This window comes from Channa argus, chromosome 18 (genome assembly GCF_033026475.1).
Source record: "Channa argus isolate prfri chromosome 18, Channa argus male v1.0, whole genome shotgun sequence".
Taxonomy (NCBI): Eukaryota; Metazoa; Chordata; class Actinopteri; order Anabantiformes; family Channidae; genus Channa; species Channa argus.
In genome coordinates this window covers 11,069,396-11,097,330 of record NC_090214.1, presented here as the reverse complement: position 1 = coordinate 11,097,330, position 27,935 = coordinate 11,069,396, and the positions used below count along the sequence as shown (strand labels likewise).

Genomic DNA, 27,935 nt, shown 5'->3' with positions numbered 1-27,935 from the left:
TATCAAACCTCGGCTAGATTAACCATGGGCTTACATCATGGTTGTTTACCTAGTGTTGACATGCGCAGATGTGATTAATTTAATCCCGCCCCCAACGTGACGTTTTTTTCGCCCCATGCTCGAGCTCCTCTCCTCTGCAAACTGCGCCACTCCTCACTCTACTGTCAACATGGCGGCGACTGTGGCAAACAAGTGTCTCAGTCCTCTGGCTTTTTTAATCAGGAGGCTGTCTGCTCCAGAGTTCATCACGCAGTGCTGTTACCACGAGAAGGTAAAACATCCCACCTGTGTAGGTTCGCTAAAGGGTGCAGGGACACAGTTTGGTAACGTTTACAAATACTACAGTTTGCTAAGCTTCACCAGCTACAGCTCAATTCTATTAACCTGGTTTTAGATGGTGCTGATTAACAACGTAGCCATGGCTAACATAAAACCTAGCTAGTTAACATCAATACATCGGGGTTGCTACAGCTGTAACAAGAATCTAAATAAACATTGACTGCCTTTTAATTAAAGACACACCGCAGGGACTGTTAAATTATTTAATTTACAAAGAACTGTAAAACATCTATGAAATATGACAAGTGACAGTTTGACTTCAGGTCGTATAATCGTTATTTTTGTAGTTAGACTGCTGGTAAGTATTAAAATGTATTTCAGCCCATAATTTTCTACACTTTCTTCTATCATAGTTTTATGTTTTTGTCCTTTGAAAACATGTAGCTTTTGCCCTAAGTTGCTAAGTTACAGCAGCCTAGCGGAGTGTTATAGAAAAAAACGTAGCTGCATATTAAAATCTTTGCATACTATTTGTTAAGATAGTTTAAATTGTATTTTTTTGTATTGGGGAATTGACTTTTTTTATTCTGATGAATGTGTTTGGGTATGGGGGAGAAGATGCATGTGTATAGGACTTACATATATTTATGAGGCTTAAATTCAATTTAAATAAGAAAAAGGGGTTTATAGTATTTTTTTTAGTTATAGCTAGTTTGCAAGCTGAGGAGTAGAATGACATTGCTGATCCTCTCCCAGGTGGCCACTGCCACAGATGTAATGCTTTAATCACATCCGATTAATGAGCTTTAGTATAATGAAGGAGCACAGTGTGCTAGGAAGTGTTACCCATGGAAAAGTATAGTATTGTTAAATTATGTGACAATCAGAAGTAAAGATCCATTCAAGTTTGTTTATTCATGTAAGCAGAGCTGTTTTCAGGAAAGTTATATAAATAAAAGGCAAAGAAGTGAGATCATAAATGTATAGTTAACTGAATTTTTGAGAGCAGGCAATACATTTAAACATACAGTGTTTTCAAATTGCATGAACTACAAACACGTGTGAAGTCCGTTTTAGGACATGCATGGTGATAAAAACTGTAGCTGCTCTATGTTGTTTTAGTCAGAATGACTCAGCAGAAATTAGGGGAAGACTGCAGGATGCTGGGGTTGGTCTAGTGAACAATGAAATTGGTTCCTAATCTGTTTATTTCAGTGTTCTTATGTAATGGAGGAAACTTGTCGTTGTATAACAGGGGTGCACACAATTTATCCTAGTTATTATTTAGTTGTTAGAACAGAGAACAAAAAGCACCCTACCTTGCAACTGTCATCTGGTTTCTCCAGTTTTATTTTAGCTTGTGGAAAATTCAACAGCTTGCTAAACCCACTGTGAAAATTTGTTTGTCTGTTGTCCCTAGGTGGTTGATCATTACGAAAACCCAAGAAATGTGGGTTCACTGGACAAAAGGTCTAAGAATGTTGGGACTGGTTTGGTGGGCGCCCCAGCCTGTGGAGATGTAATGAAGCTCCAGGTTTGTTTCTCATTAAACATGGATGGTTGCCTTTTGTAGACTTTTTAAACTATTAGTCTTGAATTACAGCAATGAATTAAAATAACAACACATAAAGCACATACACGTTATAATCCTGTTTTTATCCTTTTTTTTTTTAATTAAATAAATTATTAAGTTAAGTCCTGTTGCATTTTAGATTAAACAAGGTGTAAGAGCAAAGTTTTGGTTGACATTTAAATGAACATCCATGCCTTTCGTTTTTCCTTTTGTTAATGAAACTCAATGAGCTTTCAATATTGACAGATTGAGGTGGATGACCAAGGAAAGATTGTAGATGCAAGGTTTAAAACCTTTGGTTGCGGCTCTGCTATCGCCTCCAGCTCTCTGGCAACAGAGTGGGTGAAGGGTAAATCTGTAAGTGAACACATTACAGATGTGACATTATATTACTTTACATGTTTCTTTTTATTCATTGGCCTCTGCTTATGTATTGACTGGAAATTACGTTTATGTGGATCCTGGAGACACAACGTGTGGTTTTCTTTTCAGGTGGATGAAGCTTTGATGATAAAGAACACTGACATTGCCAAAGAGCTTAGTCTTCCACCAGTTAAACTTCACTGCTCCAGTAAGTTTTCAGTGAAATCTTCTAATAATTTATTTATTCTCCAAACTGCTCCAATCTATATACAGTATATTCAGTCTGTTATTGTTCCTCCCCCAGTGCTTGCAGAGGATGCCATTAAGGCTGCCCTGGCTGACTATCGCCTCAAGCAACAGGATGACCAGCAGGAGGCAGTAAGGGCCAGCAAATAAACTGAGCGCCCTCGCTCTGAGCTGGATGCCACTGCTTGCTTCCAGCTGCCAGGAACAAAAGTAGTAGTATACCAGCAGCACCAACTCACTTTCCTGCAGTATTGTTGAGGCACACCTAATATACTGATGACAAGTTCACCACTGTCAACCTTCTGTAGCAATGTTAAATAAGGCTTAGTCTGTGTTCCTCTACCCTGTATACTGTATCTTTAGCCTGTCACAGAAACGCACAATTTAAGCACTGTTTGGGTTGTTGATACAAAGCTGAGCCTTATTTTTTAGCCTGTGCTACTTTTGAAGAGTGTTTTAAATGGAGTGATGATGGTGATACTGATTAAAGCTAAAAGATGGTTTTTTTTTGTATCCTACAACCAAAGTACTCACCTGTTGTTAAGCATTTAGGCAAAGTGACAGTGAAAGGGTCCATTGAAATATAAATTATAACTAATTATGCTTTATTATAAGTCTGCAATAAAAGTATCCTAATTCGTATTTTGTTTCGAGTGGAATTTATTACTTTGAACAGTCTGAATAATATATTTTAATGTCATATGTTTGGACCTGTCATAAATGGAAAATCACCCATGTTTCAGATTTGTTTATGAAGGATGACGTGCAGTATATTGAACTGAATCATCTAAATTAAACGCATTTGTCGAATTTTTTTTCGTTTGCGACTCCTGGATGCAAAGTCTTGGAAAAAATTATCAAGTCACAGTTTTGAGAGTAATTAGAAGGCAGTTTTCTCTCCTGCGATCAGCTGAAGCGTGGCAGAGTCATTGTGGATGTGCAGAGAAGAGGGCCGGAGACTCCTTCCAGTCAAAGGCTGCAGTGAATCATCTTTCTCTGGATAAAGCTGCTCTGAATCGTCCTCTGGCTGAGACTGCTCTGGGGGACTTGGCTGTGGGATGGTTGCTGTTGCAGCTACTTCACTGTTGGAAAGGTCAGACTGTTCCTTTTCCTCAGGGAGACTTAAAATCGGCTGGTCCAGGACACTGCCATTTGGTTTAGAGCTGGCCTCAGGATTGTGGTCTGCTACTTTCTGACTGAGGTCACTTTCCTCTGCAGCATCAACAGATTTATTTGGTGTGCGCAGGCTCTTGGCAGCCCTCATGATGTCTTGCTGGAGCTGCTTGTGGGAGTCCACTGACCCACTTTCCTGTCCAGGAGTGGGATTTTCTGACACTTCATTAAAGAGTTTAGCACCTCCAGTTTTGTCCCTGTGGTCCACATACATTTTTGAAGGGAAGGAGGATGGGTAGTATGCATTGACTTTTTGCCTGCGGCTCATATAAATTGCACCACTGATGATAAGGGACAGGAGAATAATGAAAGTGGCTGCAACAAGGATGAGTAGCATATTCTCCTTTAGAAACATCATAGCCTGACTGAAAATGTCTTTTTCCACATGGGTGGGGCTAACAGGTGTAGTTTGGTAGTCAGAGGAAAGGCTGCTGATGGGAAGAAAAGTAGTTAGGTTACCAAATTCTTCCTCATCTGTACTTCCCTCACGTGGACTGTCAAATACTGGTGTAGCCAAAATGTTGTTGATGCAAAACACTACACACAGACCAATCTGATGAAGGGCCATCGGGAGCATTTTTCTCCTCAGGGTCTGTAGGTAAAAGCGAACAACAGGAAGTTAAATGTCAGCGCCACATGTGAAGATGGGCTGTTATCCTTATTTATTGCTATTACATTCAAAGCATTGGCTTCATTCCGGCTTCATTCCAGCTCATTCTTTTTAAAATGAGTAACAACTGATTATATCTAAAATGGAAAAGTAAAGAATAAAAAAAACAAAACAAAACAATATTTTTACAAGTTGTGTGAACAGATCCTTCAAACAGTGCTTTAGTCTGTTTAGTTATTTCTTTGGAGCGTGCTCGTCTCCGCTCAGGCAGCGTGTCAGCTGGCATCAGCTCCCACTTGTTTATCCTTATTTTGCTGCATCTGTGTGGAAGCTGAGCCACATTAAAACTCCACTATCATCTGGAAATGTGTGGTTGGATGTTTATTTTATTTCTTAGAAAATTAGTCACTCACTAACTCCAGGCCAAATACCCAGGGTAGACATGCCAGTGCAATCAGAAACATAAACATGCACATACTGCAAGATGGTCATATGCACACATGGAATCAATCTTGACCTAGATTCTGTCTTTTGTCCACGTTAATTTTGCAAACTGACACAAAATATTGTCAATAAACTTTGGTGTCATGTTCTTTCCAAGGTTGTTCTGAAGGCATCATGGTGCTGTCACGTCACCCAGTTCAAGTTGTCACAGGAGCTAGCACAATGTCTAGAAACTCCATTACCACTTGAAAGGGAATTGGATTTAATTTTGAATGAAAACAATATGCCATTCCAAAACATTGTACTCACCATCCACTATAGCAGAAAAAGGGTCTTTGATGGAGGATAAGTGAAACCAGTCCAAAAAAGTAAACTAAGAGGCAGAGAGAAGCAAAGCAAAGTGTGGCGAATGCTCTATGAACCTCACCACTTCTGCAGTTTCAGAGTTCTGGCTGGAGGTTTGTCTGGATAGTTCAGAAAAAAGATGTTGTTAATGTTAACCAAATCCCTCCTTCTGCTTTTCCACTGTTCTCCTCCCCCCTCAGTCTCCAAGAGTAGTCTGAGGTCTGCAGCCTGCACACAGATTGTTCTTGTTAGGTAGAAGTTTACAGAGGGATGTGGGGGCAGGGCCTCCTCCTGCACTCTCCTGTGTTTCTTACTGAATCACCTTCAAACATCATAATCAGCTATTTCCCCTTTAAATGTTAGGAGAGCTTCCGATTAATACTCATGTCTTTATTTGACACCCCCCCCAGGCTCTGACACTGATGACTAACAGGACACCTCTTGGCCTAGAAAGACTCAGAGAGCAGCTTGTTTGAGTGAGCAGTTAATGCAGGAAGAGGTTAATGTTTCCTGTGTGGACTAAAGTAACAGGAGGGGGGGAAGGAGTAAGGCATACACTGGAGACTGTTAGAAACAATGCATTTTTTTTTCTCCAGAGGCAGCTATTAAACTTACACGCTGTGTGTGACCACATTAGGGAGCGAGTGTGACTGCGTGTGACTGAACCTACAAGTCCTTGTGTATGTGTGTAAGTCTACTGTTTGTAATCAGTCAGGACAAGTCCAGCTTTATATGGTCATCGGGAGCATGGGATGATGTCCTGAATCCTCCAGGTTTACATTTGACCTAGCTCTGTTGATAGTCATTGGTATCTGTCCCTGCTGCGAAACATTAAAAAAAGGGAAGAATAAGAAAAACAAAACACTGGGCTTTGTAGCTGTAATTAGCATTCAGGGCTGTGTTTTCTTTTTGCAGGAAGGGAAGTGAATATGAAATCAAGTCCTTGTTAGAAAAAGGCCTTTCACAAATAAGGGAACTGACTGAGTTCACAAATGTTCAGTTTCATTTAGATTGTTCACTATTTGAAGATGCATATGAACATAGAACAAAATTGCCATCTTTACCATGGAACAACACATTTTTTGTAACTTAAGTTCTTATTTTGAACATTTTCAGCAAGTCTGACTTATTCATAACATCTTATTTTAAAACTAAACTTGTGGGAACTAGAAAACGATACCTAAGTAACACTTTAATTTACAGGTGTGTCAAGTCTAATAAGTTTTTGAGGATGATTCCTGAAAAGATATTTGTAAATAAGGATTAATTATATATTAATTATAGATGTGTTTGACTGCTAAACTACCAAATAATCTATCCCAATTAAATGCTAAGATACTTCAATCTCGGTTGATTATGAGTAAATGTTTTCTTGGGTTTAAAAGTATCAGTCTACAGGTATTTAACAACATCACCACCAGAAAAACTACAAGTCTCTGAAATTTCTCTCTTTAGTTTCTTTATTTCTTTCCAAGGAAGTTGCAAGAAATGATTGTGCAATTACAAGCCACTATATAACTAAGTTAAATAAGCAATTCCTTTAATAATTTACCAAACATAAAAACTGCATCAAACACGCACATACTATAGGCAAAGGCAATTAACGTACCTACAAGTAAACATTTCTTCTGCCAGAGTAGGGCTTGTAAACTGAACACTGCCTGTGAAGAACAGCGATCCCTTGACAAAACAAGTCTTCCTGTTGCTAACCCAAAATGAGGCACAACTCAGGATGTTCTTTATTCTGCTTCCAGTAGGGAGCAATACAAAATGTTTTAATCAGATGCTTTAAGTCTTTTTTCTTGCTTTAAATTTTCATTTCATGACCTGGCCTCGCCACGAAAATGAAACAATAACTGTTGTTTTGTGTGTCTTTGTGGTTTTTCTGCACAGGAATAGTGCACACACTGATACTAAACCACTAGTATCAAAGAGGAAGAAGAGTTTCGACATCTCTTACTTCAGGCACATCAGTCTGGCGTGAGGTCTGATGGAAGCATGTCAATAATAACAAGTCCACCTAAACATTACGTTCATTTTCTGGAAGGAAGCTGCTGAGGGTGAGGTTATCTCCTCCATCCTCGTCACTGTCACCACCAGTGGGGATCACCAGGACTCCATTGGAAACTGGATTGCGTTGCCTTGTATAGGTGTAATTCCTCTCAGGCAGCAGTGACGAGATGCACATCATTTCAGTCCCCTGCTGACGTTTTTTGACTTTGTACTTCCTTGCTGATAGCTTGGTGCATAGGATAATAGTAGAAATTATGAAGATGGTGGCCAAAGCAGCTAGGGACGCAATGACAATGAGGCAGTACCTGACTATGCCCCGGGTAGAGCAGGGCTTAACCTCAGTGGTGGCTGGTCTATTAGAGACCTCACAAGGCACTGCTTGAGTTGGTGTAACTGAATTGGTCGTTGAAACAGGCAACCGCTTAGGATCATGAGGGATCAAGATTCCTGCTGCACTGGTAGAGAAGGCTGTGGTGGAGAGGGTAGAATCAGTTGAGACAGATGTAGTGGGAGACTTAGTGGTAGAGGGCGAGGAAGTTGTTTCAGTGAACTGTGGCGCTGAGCTGTGGGATTGTGTTACAGAAACGAGCTGAGATGTGGATGAAATCTCAGTGGTGCTGGTGGCATTCACAGTTACTGTGGCAGGTAAAGAAGTGGGGTCAAACACAGGGGCTGCCTCAGAGGTAATGTTTATGGTCTGTTTAGCCGTAGTAGAAACAGGAGGACTGCTGATGTTCTGGGTGAGGTGTGGAGCCTGAGTGAAATTTTCAGAAGAGGTGTTGGAAGATGTAGCCTCAGGCTCAGTGATCGCCGGTGGCTGCAGTGAAGACAAAGCTGCTGTTGTTGCTAAAGATGCTGCAGACGAAGTTGACACTCCTGCAAAGGTTGTTGCTGGAGCAGTCGTTTCAGAAGAATTGGTTAGCGGTTTGTGATATTCTGTTGGTTTTGCTGTTGATGACATCATTGAACTGTGGAAAGGTTGTGCCTCATCAGTAGTTGTAGGGGTATGAAGCAATTGAGGGCCTAAGCTGCTTCCAGTAACTTCTGTAGTGTTCGCAACAACCAAACCAACAGGGCTCACATCTGAGCTGTTACTTTTCTTGCTCAGATTTGCCTCTTCCACTGTGGGTGATAAAGTGGTCCCTGCTGCTGTAGCAACAATAATTTCTGCAGGTTTCTGTGTTGCATCCTGTGTCTCTCTTCTATTGTAAAGAACATGTGAAGTGTTCAGCTGCGTAGTTGGTTCAATAGTTGAGTTGCTGCTGCCGGTTTCTCGGATGAACAAAACAGAAATTCCACATAGCAGACACATATACGCCATCACACTGTGGAGCATCATGATTGAATAAAAGATCTGTTTTGACAGAAAAACCAACAATCTCTGGATTAGGCCACTTCTTGATTAAAGAATTAGAAATATAGTTGAATATTTTAAGTGCTCACACTTTTATTTTTGCCACCTCTAAAAATAAAGATGTACTAGATGTACTAAGTAGTAAAAAAAGACATATACGAGTAAAAAAAGTAATTGCGCCATGTGTCTATTACTGAAATGTGTCTTTACATGTGACTTTCACCACACCCATTCCTTCAAAACTACTGCTCTCAAACAGTAAATTAGAAACTTTGTAATACGCTGTGCATGTCTAAAGAGGTCGTTACACATTAACTTTTTTCATCTCAAAATGTGCTGCAAAAAATACAAATTCACATTTTCTGTAACTTTAGAAATGTCGGCAAAATGCAGTTCACAAACGCAACAAGCATTAAAGATAGGAACTAAAAAGCTTAAATGAATGTTCCCTTAGCAAAAATATAATAAATCATCAAGTTCTTTTTCAGTAGCTTTATCTAATACCAAAACTAAACACTAGATCCCAATTAAAAACAAGTGTCTGCAGAGACCCTTTAATGTCTTACCACGTAGTAGAAGGATGTGTAGGACGACAGAAATACCAGTTCAGCTCATTTCATCCTCTGTGCACCGTCTGCTGCAATGTTTCATTAAAGAAACAGGAAATGATCACACTCTTTCACTAAAGAAGCGTCACAGAGACAACCTCTTTTCTGTGTTTTGAACGTAACCAAGAAAAAACAAAACACAATTTCCTTAGACACCCAGCATTATTTTGAATCAATAAGAAAGTAACAACAAGAAGCCTTTATTATGAAGTTCTACATTACATTTAGTAATCTGGCAGATGCTTCTAAGGGACTGAGGTACAAAGCAAGCAAAAAAATCTAAGTCAAGGAAGATATTTAAGCAAAGTGGTATGAGAAGAAAAGTTTCTCTTTCATGAGATGCAAGTGCAAGATAGGACAAATATGTTTTTCTGCCTAATTCATACATTTTATGTGTTTATTAGAAGATCACTTGTCTTACCTAGCTGAGAGGTCTTACTATATGGAGGATTTCCTTTCTGTGTGTTCTCATCTTTAGAATCCTGTGCCTTTAAGGTATTAGGGAGAAGTCATTTCTGTAAACTGATTCTAACATGTCAACTCCTGGCCTATAGATTGAAATGCAGAATGTCATGTTAGTGAAATCATTTGGTTCCGATAGTTAACCACAGTAAAAGAGGATCAGCTAAATGAGAGCACTGTATCAAGGGTGATAAGAGAGGATGGAGTAATTTCTGATTTGTTGTCCTGTTTGTACAGAGTGATATGTGAGAACAGTTAGAAAGGTCCAACCACCTCACATGGGTAGTGAGGAAGTAGACGTGTTCTTCTTGTGTGTAAATGTCACTTCCTGTTTCCTATGACTCATAAACTAAACTGTTAATGTCTGAAAGAAATAGACAAAGATAAAATATATTTTCAGTGTTCTGATCCATGCAATCTGTTGAAGAAACAAAGCTAAAACCTATTGAGAAGTGACTTTGACACAGGTGTTATTGTACTCACTTTGTATTTATACAATGATTGTTTTAGTAGCCACAGCCACTAATAAAGGTCAAAAAGATAATTCCCTTCAATTATTTGGGGGGGGGAATTTAGGGAACTGGAGGGCAAGGGAATTTAAATGCACAGCGTAAAATTCTTCTATTTTTGGACTCAGGGACTTTAACTTTGACAGTTCTTGAATCCTCACTAAGAAACCATTAGCCCAAGCCATAACTTATGCACTAAACAAGACTGGTTCATGTGTTAAAAACAAAACAAAAATATATTCACAATCATTTCTAACATCATAAATATGAAGAAATTCTCTTTGTTGTAAAATAAACATTATACATACCACTTTCCTACAACAAAGGATAATTTTTAATGATCTTGTGACTGCTGCTTTAGCACCACTACCAGGAAAGATTGAAGTTGTTAGATTTCGTGTGGTGTTTGCTTAGACCTGAAACATTTAGTAAATGTAGCCTGATGAAATTGTTGTCTGCAAAAAGTTGAATCTCATTGAGTGGAAATGTAGTCATACTGTTTGAAACCTTCAACTAATGATTTGGAAAATTAGTTTTTCACTGGCTTTGATTTTTTTTAAGGGTGTGGAAAAAAGAAATAAATACATTAATCAATAGTTAAAACCAGCACCAACTTCTTCTTAATCCATCCAGAACAATCATGCATCATACTGTCCAAGTAGAAGTAGTGGAGGAAGAATTACAATCTATAGAAGCAGTAAACTTTACCAGCCAGAAAAGTTCTACTTTTTCTTCACTGTGTAACTAGCTGAGCCTTCAAACCTGTGATGCAGAAGAGAAATTGAGTAAGCTCACTGACACACAGGGATAGAGGCAGGTGTAGGTGTAACAGCCAGAAAATATAAGAAAAAAAAGGTGAAAATAGAGGTAAAATCTTTATTATGTGCACAGAACTTTTTGTTAGGGATTCAGTGAAACACAAGCTGTGTGAGTGGTCTCTTCCCAACACCAAATATGCACTGGAGAGGGCGACTTTACACCCTTAACAGTGACAAGAGGCACCACTACTTTTGCACAACATTTACACCAGCAAGATGCCCTCCTCCCTCCCCATTTAAACCCAATCTTAATTTTCAATTCCAGAAGAACAGAAAATATGTTTTAGCAGGAGCTCTTCCACATTCATTAATTTGATGGTTATTAATAAGCAAACCAGTGGGAGGCAAAAAGTTCAGCTATTGTTTAAAAAAAAAAAATCCTGTTTAACTAACTCATTCTATCAAAGACTGGAATGTACAACAGGAGAGGAAATACATGTAAAAGCAGTGCATGAAACCGCACACAATTCAGATTTGGCGCCACAAAAAAGAACAATGGAAATACTGATGCTACATACAATTTTTGAGTAGTAAGTACAAACTTCACATAAGAATGTTTTACCACAATTTGAAAACAATAAAAGTTAAGACTGTTCGTTCAACAAAAATGTCTTTTTTTCAAATGTGTACATGAAATGCAAGAGTTTTTCCTTTTGTGTTTGCATGTGTTTGTGTGTGTGTATGTGTTTATCAGGGCAGAGTGTGAAATTAGTTTGATGAGAAAAAATAAAGAGGCTATCTCGGAATGTAGGCCTGGTCTCTTTGCAAGGGCGATGCCAAGCTGAATGAAGCCGAATCTTGAGTTTGGCCGTGGCTGACTCCGTCCAATTTATCTTTTCTAAAACAACGAATTGTCCTGGAAAGGGGACGCATCTTACATGGCAACCTTGGCAACCTGCTCTTCCAGTCTGGCAATACGGCGGTCTTGAAGGATAACACGGTCCCTGAGTGACTTGAACTCTCGCAGTACCTCTTCCAGTTTATCTTCCATTTTCTGCTCAGAGACACAATAAAAATTAGCTCCACAAAGCTCTTTCCCCTTTATATTTGACATGCAACAGGCTAGGATTTTTACAGCAATGAAGCCCTGTAACTATTAACATTTTCCATTGTTTTTCCACCCTAAATGCCAAAGTATGTGCTGACCCATAACTTCTGTGAGTTGCTCCAACCATAATAATTACTGTGAATAAGGGAGTCAGCAAAATGCTTTGTGCATTATGAGTGCAACTCTAAAAGGTTACAGTACAGTTTTCTAAGAGAAAATTTTTATTTTAATAATCAAAGTAATTAAACACAAAAGAAAATAAAGTAAAAGAAAAATAATTTTGTTGAAAAGCAGACAACACTTTGCAGGTATTTGTCATCATTTAAACTCACCACTGAGGGCTGTGAAGAAACGTGCTTCTGGACAGTCGAGATGTTTTCCGCTTTTGTGGATGGTTTGGTCTCCAGGACGTTTGTCTTGACCACTTTCAGATCCCGATTCTTTGTGGACACGTAGCCATCTTTCAGTGAGATTAGGATGGGGCTTCCATTCTTCCCTGCAAACCACTCCTCTGCCTCCAGAGAGGGGTCGGGGCCGGCGGTGTCAGGGTAAAGGTCATCCTGGAACAGATCCGACTGGGTAGGTGGAGAGAGCAGAAAGGACATAGGAAATGTCTCAAGGAACATAAGACAGTGTAAAACGGGTTCGACTTCCAGTATCTCCTACATGTCAAACTGTCCTCAGGCAAGACACTTTGTTGCTTTGTTGACACAAGTTGCTCGCAGTGGATCAAGTGAGTACCTTGTATGGCAGCATCATCGGTGAGGGCGTGCGTGAATGAGTGAATGAGAACGTATCAAAGCCCAACAAACGCACCTTTTATCTTTTAAAATGACATACCTTGCGTGGGACTGTCATGATGATTGGTTCACACTTTCTCTCATGTAATTTGTAAAACCTGCAGAAACAAGAATAACATTAATTGCATTTACTTCAACGTACTGTGATCATAAAGTAGTACAATATCTTCTTCTCTTATAATAAAAGGAAGAAGTTTACAGTAACTATAGTAGTGATGTCTAGATTTTCATTTTCATAAAATAAAAATGCCCAAACTCTCTATGTCAAGCTTCTAAAATATGAATATATGCTGATGATATAAAACATATCTAATACTAAACTGTATATCTTTTGGCCAGACAAAACAAGACACGTAAATATCTTGAGTGGGTCTGGGATGGAAATTACTGTTCACTATTACTTTTATAGATTAAATGATTAAGAAAATAAATTGTCAGTGAATTCATAAAGAGAATAATCATTAGTTGGAGCCCTAAATGTCCCCATGCAGCATGTTTGTCTGAGTAAATGCATGAAATCTAGACTTTAGGTTATTATTAATAAATCAGTTAAAAAAAAAATTTTAATTAGTAAATTCTGGTATCAGCTCCATGGATAATGTACAAAGAATCTCACAGTAATGGTTGGTACCTTGCTATTTCACATTTGTTGACGTCCAGGCCTCTTTTGGGCATATATCCCATGCCCCTCTGGGGCTCCTTAGTAGAAAAGGTGTTGAGGTAGTGAACAAATGGTGCCTCATCTGTGATTTCAAAGTAACGAATGCTGCTGTCACCCTGAGAACACAGAGGTGCAGCAAAAGGTTAGTTAGTTAATCTAATTATTAGAATTTTTTGAAAAAAAATTTTTTTCTCACCTTTCCACACAGATAAACTATATTGGTGTCAGGGTCATAGAAGGGCAGCAGCACTCCATTACTGGTATCCATCTCTTGAACACATATTGGCTCGTCCATGTTATCCTGGTAACACAGAATGATATAAAATCTAATTATAAATTATACTTTATTATACTAGAATATTTCAGCTGGGAATTGGGGAGGGTTGGGTCAGGAAGGGCATCCGGCGTAAAAACTTTGCCAAATTAACATGCGGACAATGATCCGCTGTGGCGACCCTGAACTCACGGGATAAGCCAAAAGGACAACGACAATTATCCTGGGATTAGCTAGAGGAAAAGTGGTAGAGACAACCCTTATCCAGTGAGCATATGATTCACAGCTCTTAATCTTTTCTCTTTGTATTTGCTGCCCCCTGCTGGAGCTGAGATGTTACAAACACACAGTAACAACTGATGAGGACAATATTTTGACATAAACAGTATTATAGGTGTTTCTATAAAAAAATCATTTAAAGTCTCCCAGTGTCAGAGTGCGAGAGGCTGAGAAAGATATACGACAGTGACGCACACTTTTCCACAGGGCTAGCTGACGCTCGCTCATGCGGCTGAATCCAGTGGTGAAAATGTTTCCGTCTGCTAAAAAGATTGCTCTCATTGGTCGAGCTCCCTCATGGGCTTTGTCCTTCTCCTAGAAACAGATAAAAATACCTGTTAGACCGGGCAGCCATGTTTAGAGGCTTTGTGTCAAAAGCTTACTGGGTCATTCTGGGAAACATTATTCCACATGTCAAGCATCTTCTCTCCAAATCCCCATGGCGTTTACACTTACCGCAACAATCTTTTTCTTACGGGGGTCTATGACGCGAACCTTCTTGTCCTTGCAGGCAGTGCAGAGTAGGCTGCCATTGCGGCTCCAGCTGACACTAAAGATAACATCAGGGTGCATATCCTCCAGGTTGATAATGGCCTCTCCCGTGCCCACATTCCAAATGATGATCTGGTTGTCACATCCTAAAATGGACACACAGCAAAGCCTGACTACACATGAGTCTATTTTCAGAGCTTCATGTTGAACAAAACAGAAACAAAACAATGAAACAGAAGTCGATCCCTAAGATAAGGGTTTGGATTTGGAGCTCAGCTGTGCATTGTGGACAAATGGTCTTTAAACAAATGATATTATATTAGTTTGAAGGCAAACAGCGGATTTAGCCAAAGATTACCTGCACTGAGGAGAACATTGCGAGCAGTTGGATGCCAAGACACAATACCGACCCTTTTAGAGTGGCCCTCTAATACAACCACAGGTTCTGAAAGGGCAGTTTCCAGTCCATTTTCAGGGATCTGCCAAACCTGAAAAATAACAATTAAAAAAGTTACGTATCCAAGGTACATACAAAATAAATTGGTCCATTGCAATATTTTTTAGTACTACTGAAGGGTAAAGTACAGAAGACTAAAGTGAGTTAATGTTAATTACATTCATTTTCTGTATAACAAAACAAAAACAGAATACATTTTGCTAGATGGCTCAAGTGTGACAGTGTTTTACTGACAAGAAAGCTTAAAAATACATAACAACACAATATCAGCTCTGACAAAAACATTCACCTACTAAGTTCATAAATTATTCATTCATAATTAAATCATTAAATGTTTTACTGTTATTTTAATAATCCTCAGTCTTGTTTAAAATTTGCCAACAATTTTATACATTTTTGCAAAAGAGAAGAAAAAAAAAAAGGTATAAATGACTCAGGATCATGCTACAGAAAAATAACAAGCATAAATAAAAAGTAATAAAAAATGTATTTAGTGTTCAGTATTTTGTTTATAACACCTAACAAACCTGTAGGAATGATATTTTAATTTTCTTATTTCAATTGTCCAAGTTTTGATAATCAATACATGATTAAAAATAGATAAATAAAAATGAAAAATCCAAGAATGAAAAAATAAAAATAAAAAATAAAGATCATTACCATGACTGTGCAGTCTTCTGAGCCACTTGCAATGACCAGGTCATTATGAGGACACCAATCGATATCTAACACTGGACCTGTGTGACCACAAACTGTGGGGTAGACTTTGTCTATACGGCCCGTCTGCAAGACAAAGGACGAGTTTGTAACAAATGGGTTGAAAAGCATGACCTGAGGTGGAGCAATGTACTTCTGTAGGCTGGTGTCCTCAGGACAGATATGAAAATAACCAATAGGGATGACATAACTATCCTGTGTTCTATACAGTTGATAATACATGCAATCCTGTATGAAAAACAATTCTTCACTCGAACAACATGATCATCAGACACGATCACAGAAAAAGCACGTCAACAAAGATCGAATTAACTGTGGTAAGAGAAAAGGCCAGTTTAGTAAACAGCAGATTTAGAGGTTAGTGTCATAAAGTAGTTTTATCCTAGTCATTTTATGAGAATAATTTTAATGTTACATTTTTATGGTATTGGCTTCATACTTTTCCAGAGGTAGAACATCCTACATTCCAGTGAATACAAATGAATTAGTCCAGTGGCTGAAAACAGTGCACCGATCCCCTGTGAATATCATGTGTTCAATCAGGGAAGAGTAATAGGACGCACTTTTAGGGTGCATGCATTTACTATCAGGAAAATTAAAACATTGATTATGAGAGAACAGCAGAGCACTTAAGAGCAGGCCTATAGAATTGATCCACCACATTTTAATATGTATTTTTAGACATGCTTCACAGCCTAGGTATATAAGTTCACATAACAAAATGTCAATAGCAGCTCTGTGTGAGCTAAATGCTAACATTAATTTAGTCAGAAAGCAAAGTACTTGACAAATCAAATCAAAACTTTAACTATCACAATTAAAACATTGTCACAAACAAATTGTCAAAAATGTTAACTTTGTGATCGTGCTGAGGAAAATTCTGGGGAGCAAAGTTATTAGGATTCTTCATCTGTAGAACAGAAATATGTGTTTAAAATTTCATAAAAATCCACATCATAGTGGGTTGATACAGTCTGCACCAAAATGCTGCACCAATTAGAAGAACACATCTCACCTTTTGTAGAGGAAGTACAAGAAAGGCCCCTCCGCCACTGGCATCTATGATGATGGCAACAAACTTGGGGTTGACGGCACAGAAGGAGCTGTCCCATGTGACCCTGGAGACACGGATGTCGTCGTAGCATTGATCATTCCTCACGGCCTGACCAAACACATGACGGAACTTGCTCTGTCGCACGACTCGCCGCAACATGTCTGCGGAGACAAATAGGAGTGCGGTAAGTCAGAGTGCAATAAATAACCCTTGGTGTTTGCCTACAAATGTTATTGTTAAAGACATTTTAATAGGCTATATAATGTATAAGCCCTGCTCAACGTGGCCATTTCCCCCACAAAAACTGACAGTATAAAACCTGAAAATGAGCATCCTTCTGTCATTACTGAACATGCCAAATAAATGCGTGAAGGGTAAGTTTGGCTCACTGCCACCACAGTCTGTCTGATCTGATTTTGTTTATTAGCTGTGCTTGAGTTTGTTCCTCTGCATGCACAGGCGAACAATCAGCTCTTCCTGCTGGCAAGCAGTAAACTGTTTTTTCTCTGGCCATGTTTACCTCTTTAACTTATTTCTTTATTTCAAGATGTCCGTGAGATTAAGAGAAAGAAGTTCTATAAATTCGTCAACTCCGGTAGTCTCCACTTTAGTGAACTGTGCTTTACTTGCCCGTGTGTTGCTTTTCTGTGCTCTCTTTACCCAAGATCACAAATTTTAGGTCCCAACAGTGTCAGCGTCAGGAATATAGGTGAAATGTTATGTGATTTTTTTCTGAGGTATTTCATGAGATTAGGGAAAACTCAGAACATTTTACAAAGTATAGACTGGGGTGCAAGAAAGATCTTTTTTCCAGAGCGGTCGTCAGTGATGAAATATTTCTGCACTGTGGTCACACCACAGATGGCCTGCTGCTGCCCTGAGATTCTGGAAATGCTCTAAATTGTTGATCCACATTTAATAATCAGATTGTGGCTCAGTGCTCCTTCAAGCAAGTTCACTTCACCCTGTTTCTTTAATTCTCATTCCTGCTTCCAGTGTTGACAAATGTTCTCGGAGAAGCTGAAGAACCTACTTTTGTCGATTTTAATTTAAAAATGTCTTTGGTGTCTGAGAGCTATTATTATTTTGGTGACATGCATTGTTGTGTAATTACCTGGAAAATATACTGTAGCATCTCAGTGCAGTAATTAAGCTGCCACTCTGAAGCAACACACTGAGTTATTATACAGACTGCAGGGTTTTTTCAGCAACTCACAGCTCTGCCATCACACTATACCACCTGCTTCTTCTTATTCAGTCATTGATTTGAAAATGGAGAGCCAAATCACGACCTTTTGGATTTAATTTAAAAATCTGGAGATTTCCAAAAATCTTACTCAGCTACTTTATCGCTCATGGCGCACTGATTTACCTCCACAGTTGCACCATAAAAGAGTGGTGACTGTAGCACCTCTTCCCTCAAACTGACCTTTTTCCAGCAGCCAGCATAAGCTACTAGTGGAGCCCGAAAAGCCACAGGGGTATGCAACATATTCATAGAGGCTAGGGTTACATACGTAATCCTATTTTGTATTTTGCTTGCCCTCTGGCTGTAGCATAATGAATCACATGCCACAGTAGAATGTAGTTTGTGCACCACTAGTGCCATACAGCAGGTTGAAGCAGAAAAAACAGAACCCTGTTTCACAGCTGGAATGACCCGAACCATGAAAAGTTGTTACAGTTGTGAATTCATTAAAAAAAAACATAAAAAATTACAAAGGGGGCCTGGGCCCAGGATAGAGAGACAAGACAACTAACTATGTGTGCACTCTGCGCACTGGGGTTGGAAAGCACTAAACTGTAAAGTTAGGGGTGTTAAACTTCTTGAATATAAAACCGGATGAAAGAGCAAGCAGAGGACCATGATGCCGCCAGGAAGATGTCCTCCACCGACACCCCTCAGCAGCACCACAGAGGAAGCCATTCCTCTTGTAGAGTGTGCCAGAGAGTATTCATATGTCTGAGAAATGGCTTCACACAGCCAGTGGGTCAGACTGAGCGGAAAAGAGGAATTCCCAGAGTCCCCCTGTAGTGCACAAAAAAGGTGTTTGGAATGGAGAACAGCCAGACTGAGGTCTTCTACATGAAGGTGAGGGCCAAGAGAAGCGCTTCCATGACAGAAGCCTGAGGGGGGCCTAATCCAGCAGCTGAAACTAGGGTGTCACCAAAGCATGGGTGACCAGAGAAAGATCCCAGGCAGGGGCCAGGGGACGTGTAAGAGGATGCTGTTGCCTCACACCCCTTAAGAAACATTTCAGCAGGGGATGACTAAAAACACACCTATCTGCGAATCACTCATGGCATAAGCAGGTCGTGGCAGTGTATGTCTTCCCTGTCCACGAGGGACTAAAGAAAGGGGGGCTGTGGATCATCCCATTGGCCTGAGACCTCATAGTCGCATGCAATGGGGGCTAGCAAGGCTGGCCTGTCAGCAACTGGCAGAGAACCAGAAACCATGGTGCCCCCTTGCCTTGGGGCACAAGGATGACAGGGAGACACTCTTACTCGATCCAGCAACCAAGGACTCAGGGGTGCAGGCGGACACTTAATGATTTTGTGATGATTTCACGCCCCCTTGATAGTTGAGGTAGGAAGCCATCGTCATATTTGTCTGCATGAACAAGTATGTGGCCATCTGAGAGCACCGTGCCAAAGAACTTTCCAAACAGAAAGCAGCTCCAGCATCTTTATGAGACGTGCCTTTCAGCTAGGGAGCTCCCACTGACTGAGAGAGGCATGTCCTGCCCCAACAGCAAAACGTCTGTGAAAACAGATATTTGATGAGGAGAAGCTGAGGGGAACACTGTCTAACATGATGCGGGGTTTCCTCCAGTAAGCCAGATCCACTGATGGGGGGAATCATGAGCAGTCTTCTCCAATGGCGCACAGGCAGGCGAGAAAATCAGGACTGTAGCTGTCTCATATGTAGGAGGCCGAGAAGAGACCACTGTATAAGACGCAGCCAACATGCCCAGCAGCCGCATGACCGAGTCAGCTGTGGCAGTGTGGCAAGGAGTCAACCAGTGGAGCAGGGCGAGCAGTGTCTCTCTCCTCTCCTAGGAGAGGTCCACCCAGGTGATCGGCACATCCAGCTCTACACCCAGGAAGATAATCGACTGGGGCGGGAGCAGAATCCTGTGAATCCCAGACATGATAAATGAGCCACCAGATCTACCATCTGCAGGAGAGCTTGCTACTGGAACGGAGCGAGGACAAGTAGAACAGCACTCTCATTCCGGTGGCGCGCACCAGAGCCAGTGCTGTTTCTAGGCATTTGAAGAAAGTGTGTGGGGTGAGAGAATAGCTGAATGCAGAAACTTCCTGTGTAGCATGTTGATCGGAATGTGAAAATGGGCATCTTTTAGATCCACAGGAGATGGCCAGTCTCCCGGGCACAAACTCTGGAGGAGCGTGGTTGTCCTTAATATATGGGAAGTGGCGGACAACCATGAACTGATTTAATAGTGAGAAATCCAAAATTGGTCTAAGACTTCAGACTTCTTGGGGACCAGGAAGTAGCAGGAGTAAAAGCCTTGGCTCTCCTTTTCTGGTGGGACCAAGCTTATGGCTCCTTTGACATGGAGCTCGAACAGCTCTGTTGAAAGTGCTGTCATCTGGGCTGGGGATTAAAGCAGAGTTTCCAGGACCCCCATGAAGGTTGGCGGCAGTGTAGCAAACTGGAGAGAATAACCCCTCCATATTATTCTGTCCATCCATCTTTCCAACACACAGCTGCCTCCACTGACCGTAACGTTCTGACAGCGGGTGTGACAGCGAACAATGATCCCATGATGGTGGAACGAGCTACCAAACTCTGCACGCTCAGCAGACTCTCTCCCAATATTCAAAAAACTGCTGAAAACAGAACTCTTCCACATTTTCCTATGCACTTAAATCTATTTAATTTAAAAAAAAAAAACTTTCTTTCTGCTCTTTCTCGCACTTGCATCTCGTGAATTGTGAACAATTTTCTGATAGGACTTTGCTTTGATGTTTTATCCTTGACTTAGATTTTTGCTTGCCTTGTACCTCACTTGTAAGTTGCTGTGGATAAAAGCATCTGCTAAATTACTAAATGTAAATTTTCATCTGCCACTGATGTCTGGCAGTTCTTGGAGTAGCTGGACCATGTCGGGCAGTGACGTGAATGATTCCGAGCCACGGGGTACAGGGTGGCTAGGCTGCTTCAACCCCAAGCAGCTGAGGCAGCAGAGGTGAAGGTCATCGGGCTTGATGTAGCCGACGAGACAGGTAACGCAGATCCTTATGCCGCCTTCTTTCACTTTGCTGCCACCGCCACCAGGGTATTACTGCCGCTGTTCTTGCCGTTGTGATGAAAGGACATTTCTTCTCTTTAGCAAAGAATTGCGATTTTGTAGACACAAGGCTGAAGGAAAAAGAGGGAAGAAGTGCCAAGATCCCCACTCTTATGGTGCGACTGCAGACATAATTGAGCGCACCACAAGAGCGATAACGTAGCAACTTTTTTGGCCCACTCACCAGTGGGTGTGGACTATGCTGCATCAATTGGCCCCACGCACCGTGATTGGTTCATTATGCTACATAGGAAATAAAACAATGTGTTGCCTCAGCCAGTATTCCTGCTTCCGGTCAGAAGCAACTACAGTCTCTCCAAGTATCCAACACATAGAGTCGCTTTATCTGCTGCAGCAATGCAATCCAGTGTGCTGCTCTCTGTGCTACACCATCTCACCACCCAACACACTCAGGACATTAGTGAGCATCATGATGGTGGCCGGACTCATACAAGTGCACTCAGTGTTAGGTCTTCGGGGTTGCTGATTAACATGCATATATTATGGCCCGGGAGAATAGGCTTAATAACACTATGATGGCTCTCCTATTAATTAATAAAATGTAGTCAGGAGCCCTGCAGGGGTCAGTCCCTGTCTGAACAATGGATTGCACAATGCCACCAACCCCCATTCGCTATCACTTTAGCTCAGCCTAAGCTTATCATAGTAATGTTACCAACATGTTACATTTTTATTTTCCATTATAGTTAGTGTGCTCGTATTCACTTACTGCATGTGGAAACAGCTGAACGGTTCTACCGTTAAACAAAGGTTGCTGGCTAACGTTAGCTGACGCTACCACAAATCTCGGTGCGTCCACTCCTTCCTATTAAAATAAGTAGCTACAAAATAAAATAGTAAAAGTGTGACGACACTCAGTCGTTGTATTATCAACTCTCTTGTCAGTAATTTTAAATAAAGTCGAAAATTACTGGGGGAAAGCTTTCGTTAGAGCTAACTTGTTAATGTACCGTTATGGTTACCGTTAGTCAAACAAGGGGGTGGAGTATGCAGATTCATATTTAGGAGAACACGCTCCAGATGTGGCCATCACTTGAAAGTTACGCAGTGTGTGCCGTTATTGCTTTTTTTTATTATTATTATTATTTTACAAATCACAATGGTAAAATTGTTATTATTACAGTTAACGTTACACATTGGGGCGACGACAGTTGTACACCGTGTTCCGCCGCACTGCCCGGCGGCAGCCCAGCAGCTGTGCCGGGGCTGATCCACTCTCATCAGCCGCTAACACACAAATGTTAGCCAGCTAACGCTACACCGCATACAGGGAGAAGACAAACGGAGACGATTGCTAACGTTATTTTACGATTCTCTTTTAATTATCACATATGCCGTCGTGGCACGTATGCATACAAGTCTGTTCACTGAGAGTAAAATGTTTCATAGTCCCTTTTACCCAGCCGGGGTGTTTGCATCCAGGCTGCTGATGAGCAGCGCGGCTCAGTTAAGCTAAAGTTAGCTTAGCGACCTAGCCTAACCGCTAACTGTTAGCTGCGGTGGACCGCCGCCAGCTGACGCAAGTGCAGATATTTCCACCCAAGGTTCTTGGTTGCTCTAATTATCAAACCCATCCAACGAGCTAAATTGTGCCGACACAGCCCCGAGCATCAAACCACACGCAAAATGCACAATGCAAAGAGACTTTTCATGCTTTCTTACCTCTTAAATCTGTGTAAGATTTTCGTAACCACGGGGGTAATCAATCACAATGCATGAATCTGGTAGTTTAGGCGCGCCCTTATCCTGCAGGACGTTGCTCTGGTCCCTTGTCTCCAAACACCCAGCTGCTTTGCACTATTCCCCTCTTTACTTCAAACAGGAAACCCCGAACTGATGTTTTAAATCTCGTGGTATATAAGGATGCCACTGGACAAACAGAGCATCCCCTGTCCGCTCCTCACCTGTGGAAGACTAGCAACCGCCTATTCTCATCGTTATTGAATTCAGGAGGATACGCTGACGACCGGCAACAGCACATGCGCAAACGAAAAGTCAGATTTAATTTCCAAAGCTGGGAGTTGGGATGGGATGCGGCTGTAAGAAAACCAGGCTTCTCCGTAAGTCATCCTCGTGTGTTCTGAAGTAGCCTAGACATACTAATTCAAAACACGTTCTTCACTTATGGAAACATGTGGGTTTTATATCCAAAAGCATCTTTTGTTATAGGGCGCTTCCCTCCTCTCTCTCTGTCCCATCCCATCCCAGCATGTCCTGTTTAAACCCAACGAAGAACACCCCCATAGTTTGGAGTGAGCCACATGTATTCAGGGCAATCGGCTTTCAACCATTCCCTCTGTTTGACGTAATAATAATTAGTAATTACGTTATTAATAAACATATTTTAGAACCATATTTGATTAAATGTGAACAAAACAGTACCTGGAATTTATTTTACAGTTTAACTTATTCATTGAGTCCCTAATATTTATGCATCTTACGGACATGCTATCTGATTATCTTCTAACAAACTACAAAAACTCATCTGAAATGTGTCTCAAATAAATGTCATTATCAACAGCAAGTGAGCTCAGGATATGTTATGAGATTTATCTCTGTGATGACTGAGAAGACAGAGGTGGTTAAAAATGCTGTGAAAGCTAAGTGGAGTTAGTAACTTACGTTAGTTTGCTGACTTTCTGAATAAAAGAATGGGAGATATAAGACATATTTATTGGTTGGTTGGTTGGAGTTGGTTGTTTCTATTAAGGAAACCTGTTTGGAGCCAGTTGCAGTATAAGGTGGCTGAAGGTAGGGAAGGGGATGACTGAAGTAGATAAACAGTAATAATCACATTTACTCTGATAGGTAAATTAGAGTCACTCTGAGCTGTGTGTTTGTGTCGTTGGAGAAAGCTGAGGTGACTGCCCTGCTAAGAAATATAGGTAAACTGCACACAAACCAGAGCTGAGATTAAGAAGTGGCGAGTCTTGGTGCAGGGATTAATTTGTTGGCCCGACTGACTGAAAACAGGAAAGTTTTTGTCCTCAGCTTTTATGTAAATGCTACTACATCAAATTGTGTCTATGCAGTAAGCATTGTGTGAAATCACTGCTTAGATTTATGGTGAATTACTCCAGTAACCAGACGGAAAAATCATGACTCCTGATGTTCCTGAGTTTTAGGGTTCAAAGTTTAGATTGCACTGATGTTTTAAATACCTTACCGTACCTTTCTTTAAGGCTGGTTGAACTTCTGGCGTTCTCTCTCTCGGTTTCTTTGGGACATCAAAGGTGTTCTTCATTTCCGAAACCTTCAGGCTTGGGTTCTGTTCTGTGACTCGGACAGGAGTTTTGGCCCCTTCATGTTTGATCTGGCTGTGGTGTCTCTGCATTTGGTTTGTTTCCTTGACAATTTCTGCCACGGGCTTGTAAGAACCCACCTCACTGCCGTTTCCTGCATCCCTTACCCTACTGTAATTGGTCACGTCTCCACGGTTACCATGGTTATCACATTTGTTATTGTTGACCTGTGTGCTTAACCTTTCAGATGGAAGCTCAGGGTAAATTTCTTTTTTTCCAGAACAAGCAGGTTTTGCTCTTTTGGATTGTTTTTCTGGTGTGACCTCAGGTATTTGAACAAGCTCTGTCTCCTGTTGTCCAACAGGAGGTGGTGAGATTTTATATCTTGATCGTTCCTCCGGGAACACTATTCTTTGCAACATATCCAGGTTTTGAGGCTCTTCATCTGGAGACATTTTTGACATGCGCTCACAGTAGTCAAAGTCGATCATATCTCCATACTGATCATCTACGTCTCTGAGTGACATATGTTCCCAAGGGCCGAGGCCAATTGACAGCCGTCGTATGTTAGTTGGGACAGTATAAGGGCCTCTTTCATCCCACAGCAAGCACATTTCTGGATTAGTTGGAGCACAGTATGTAGGATCTTTGTTGAAATGAAAGGTGTGTCTCCTCTTTACCCTCTCTTCAGACCGCAGATGATCTTTGCCTCTTTTTTGGACTTCAGTAGACATTAATTGTGCAGTTTTGAGCTTTATGAATGGATTTTTAGGTTTTTTGGGGACAGGTGGAGGTGGACCTTTTACTCTGACCTTTTCTTTTGGAACAGACCCCTCTTTAGAAGCACAGGAAGCAGCATCTAGTGCCATATGTGAGCTAACCATACTCATGTCATGTTGTGTTGCCATGGATGTGTCTTTCACAGGCAGCAGGTGAGTTACAGGTGGGGGCGTGATGACAGCAGATAAGCAAACAAACTCACTTTCCCTTTTTGAAGTTGCAACCTGTATTTTTCCATCACAGTCCTCGTTCAGTAGCAAAGGAAGACAATTGCAATGTTCTAAAGAAAAGGACAGATTTTCTTGCAGATGTGGTATTTCAGACCTCTGAGGCTTGTCCTTTAGGGAGTGGCATTCAACTTCTCTGCAGGATGCTTGGTCTTCCGCTCTCTTGGTATTTGAACTACCTGCGACTCCTGCTTTAGCCCTCTTAGAGACAGCGCCAGCAAATCGGCTCTGATGGGCTTGATCAGCTTGCTGTGCTTTTTCTGCAGTGGATCTTCTTTTATTAATGTTTTCCTCATTTTCATTTTGTGGTATTCTTAAAGAAAGATCTACTGTTGTCAAATGTGGTTCCCAGTTTGACTTGACAGCTGTCTCCCCACCCTGCTCCTCCTGTATAATCAACTGGACTGCTTTGTCGGGTACATTTTCCAAATTCCCAGAGCTCTCTCTTAATCTTTTCACTGATCCACTGTTGTTTTGTGTGGACTGGTGCTCCTTATTAAAATGAGAATACATTTGCGTCTTGCTGTGCTCATTCGTGTTTTGCTCCTTCTCTTCTTTTCCTCTTCCAGTTATCCCAGTGTGGGGAGCTCCAATATGAATCGCTCCTTTTAGCAGACACCTGCTGCCTGTCACTTCAGCCAAACTTTGACCCATTTCCCTCTCAAAACAGGCAGCTGGTGAACTCTCTGCATGTGCTTTCAAAAGTGTGTCATATTTTGCTCTGTTTTCCTTGGGATTACCATTTTCTTGGGGGGTAATTGAGGAAGGTTGTGGGAGGTTATCGTCACCAAAGCGAGCAGAAGTGTCTTCTTCAGCTGTGCTTCTAATAGATGAGTCAGGATTCTCCGATTCTTTCCTGTTGCCTGAAGCCATATTATTTCCTCCATCAGATGAGATCCAAGTTTCATCCTTTTCAAGCACAACAAAGTCCTCCTCATTAGTGGAATCGTATGGGTTTGTTCGACTCCTAGTTTGAGTGTCAGAGCTGAACTTGCTACAACCAAATTCTGATTTCTTTCTGTGCTCCTCCATAGCTGTAGTCCCAGTAGAGACCACAGCCTTATTCTCGGAGCCTTGCTTTTTTTTGGAAGTGTGTTTCGTCTCCTTATTGCTCAGGACAGATTCTGACCTCTCGACAGTTCGAGTGACACTCCAGACCTCCATGTCTCCACCCACCCACTCTCCCGTGCTGTTGAGAGGGTGCTCCCACTGACCTAGAGCCTGGATTGGCTGTCCAGTTTGGGGGTCTGTATATGCAGAAGTGAATGTGTGCTTCTTTGCATGACCACTGGCCAGGCCACTGTTCCCACTAATTTCACCAATGTTATAAGGGATCACAAAGCTCCTCAAAGTATTCTGATCTCTGCTCTGATCTTTTGCTCTTGTCTCCCACTGGTGTGTGTCTGCAGTTTGCTCAGACCCGTCTGAATTATCATTTGACTCTTCATCTTTTTCTGACAGCCTTTCCAGCCTCTGGCCCATGGTTGTTGTTCTGTCTCAGCATTAGGAAAAGAAAAAAAAAAACAACAACAAATGTCAAGACACTGTAATGGGTTTTACACAAGCAAGTCACAGCAGTGTAATAAGGATGACTTGTCTCGTCATCACTTTCTCTATTTTTGTATATTCTTCTACACCACTCACATTTGCCCTCCAACGACCTCTCTGTCTATCTTTCCTTATTCTGTCAGAAAGGAATGCTGTGGTGGCTATAATTAAAGTTGGTCTGGCTGCTGCCAGTGAGTCAGGAGGCCAAAAAGGAAACAAGACGTGTGAGATAAGAGGCCGGCTGCCAGGTGCCAAGGTCAAATAAAAGATAGAGCGTAATCATAATAAATGCTGCCAAATACATGGAGTATAAATCAACTTAAACCTTTTGGATGAATGTAGAAAATTTTGTGACAATTACATTTAAAATTAAATTAATTACATTAATTACATTAATGCCTAAGTTTGTATTGTTTGTAAGTAAAATACCAAAACTAGCACAATGTGAGACATCGTGCACAGTCAAATGGTTTGAAGAGAGGTGTGTTTGTGCTGTATATGGCTCTCTTCCATCTGTATAAATGTTTATGAATGTTTTGGTTACAGGGCCTATAGAAAGGTCACCCGGAAAATGTGATGCTTTGACTTCTCAACACAATTGTTTGACTGGAGATGTTTAACAACCAGAATGATGGATGGTGGAACAGAGATTATAACAATGGGAAAACAGCTGAACAGGCTTAAAAGTGGCATGTGGAGAACTGGCAGAAGGTATAGGTTGCAAATAAATAACTATCTCTATGGGAGGTGTCCAAAAATATTGATATTAGGTAGTTTTGCCAAATGTACACTCAAGTTAAATTTTTTCTATGTTGAAAGTTGGAACAAGCAGTTACAGTAGTCAGCGAAAATAAAAAGATAGTCACAAAGTCGTACGTTAGGTATTGGATAAACTGAATTAAAGATACTGTAATTGCTTTACTTAAAGTAATGATAAAAGCTAACGTCAATAAGTAAAAATGCTTAAAGTAATGATGCAGTCTCATCGTCTGTGCTAAGTCACACAAGTAGCATGGTGTGTGATGGCACATACCTTCTCTCTCTCATTTCTTTACTCCCATGACTACATGCATTAACCTGCTGACCGTGTTTAATAATAGTGCTGGTAAGATCCGAAATCAACTTCACAGATGCATGTGTTTGCAGCTTTAGTGTATCTTAAAGTGTTATTTTGGAATGGATGTGTTATAATGATAGCAGTGGGAGGCATGTGTCACAC

General features: G+C 40.9%; 4 protein-coding genes across 6 annotated transcripts; 1 reads left to right on the top strand and 3 right to left on the bottom strand.

The window, feature by feature from the left end:
- The first annotated feature begins 100 nt into the window (after positions 1-100).
- LOC137104098 (iron-sulfur cluster assembly scaffold protein IscU-like) lies at positions 101-3,103 on the top strand. The gene is made up of 5 exons (XM_067484938.1): positions 101-271; positions 1,700-1,813; positions 2,099-2,209; positions 2,345-2,423; positions 2,520-3,103. The coding sequence occupies exons 1-5, from the start codon at positions 116-118 to the stop codon at positions 2,609-2,611; spliced, it is 552 nt and encodes a 183-aa protein (XP_067341039.1). The 5' UTR covers positions 101-115; the 3' UTR covers positions 2,612-3,103.
- tmem119b (transmembrane protein 119b) lies at positions 2,053-5,370 on the bottom strand. Its single transcript, XM_067484935.1, has 2 exons — positions 4,998-5,370; positions 2,053-4,226 (listed from the first exon to the last, which is right to left on the bottom strand). Exons 1-2 carry the CDS (start codon positions 4,998-5,000, stop codon positions 3,342-3,344), a joined length of 888 nt encoding a protein of 295 aa, XP_067341036.1. The 5' UTR covers positions 5,001-5,370; the 3' UTR covers positions 2,053-3,341.
- A 1,100-nt stretch (positions 5,371-6,470) lies between these two features.
- Positions 6,471-9,113, bottom strand: LOC137104092 (P-selectin glycoprotein ligand 1-like). Its single transcript, XM_067484933.1, has 2 exons — positions 8,967-9,113; positions 6,471-8,400 (listed from the first exon to the last, which is right to left on the bottom strand). The coding sequence occupies exon 2, from the start codon at positions 8,383-8,385 to the stop codon at positions 7,054-7,056; it is 1,332 nt and encodes a 443-aa protein (XP_067341034.1). The 5' UTR covers positions 8,386-8,400; positions 8,967-9,113; the 3' UTR covers positions 6,471-7,053.
- Positions 9,114-10,841: 1,728 nt separating this feature from the next.
- On the bottom strand, positions 10,842-26,660 carry coro1cb (coronin, actin binding protein, 1Cb). Of its 3 annotated transcripts, none has more exons than XM_067484925.1 (11): positions 24,091-26,660; positions 16,541-16,740; positions 15,469-15,591; positions 14,710-14,839; positions 14,316-14,497; positions 14,055-14,174; positions 13,503-13,607; positions 13,277-13,422; positions 12,686-12,743; positions 12,178-12,420; positions 10,842-11,791 (listed from the first exon to the last, which is right to left on the bottom strand). In XM_067484925.1, the coding sequence occupies exons 1-11, from the start codon at positions 26,648-26,650 to the stop codon at positions 11,672-11,674; spliced, it is 3,987 nt and encodes a 1,328-aa protein (XP_067341026.1). In that variant the 5' UTR covers positions 26,651-26,660; the 3' UTR covers positions 10,842-11,671. The 3 variants fall into 3 exon arrangements, with proteins under 3 accessions (XP_067341026.1, XP_067341027.1, XP_067341028.1); XM_067484926.1 differs by lacking the exon at positions 24,091-26,660 and adding an exon at positions 22,582-22,997; XM_067484927.1 differs by lacking the exon at positions 24,091-26,660 and adding an exon at positions 21,629-21,648.
- Between the last annotated feature and the right edge of the window lie 1,275 nt (positions 26,661-27,935).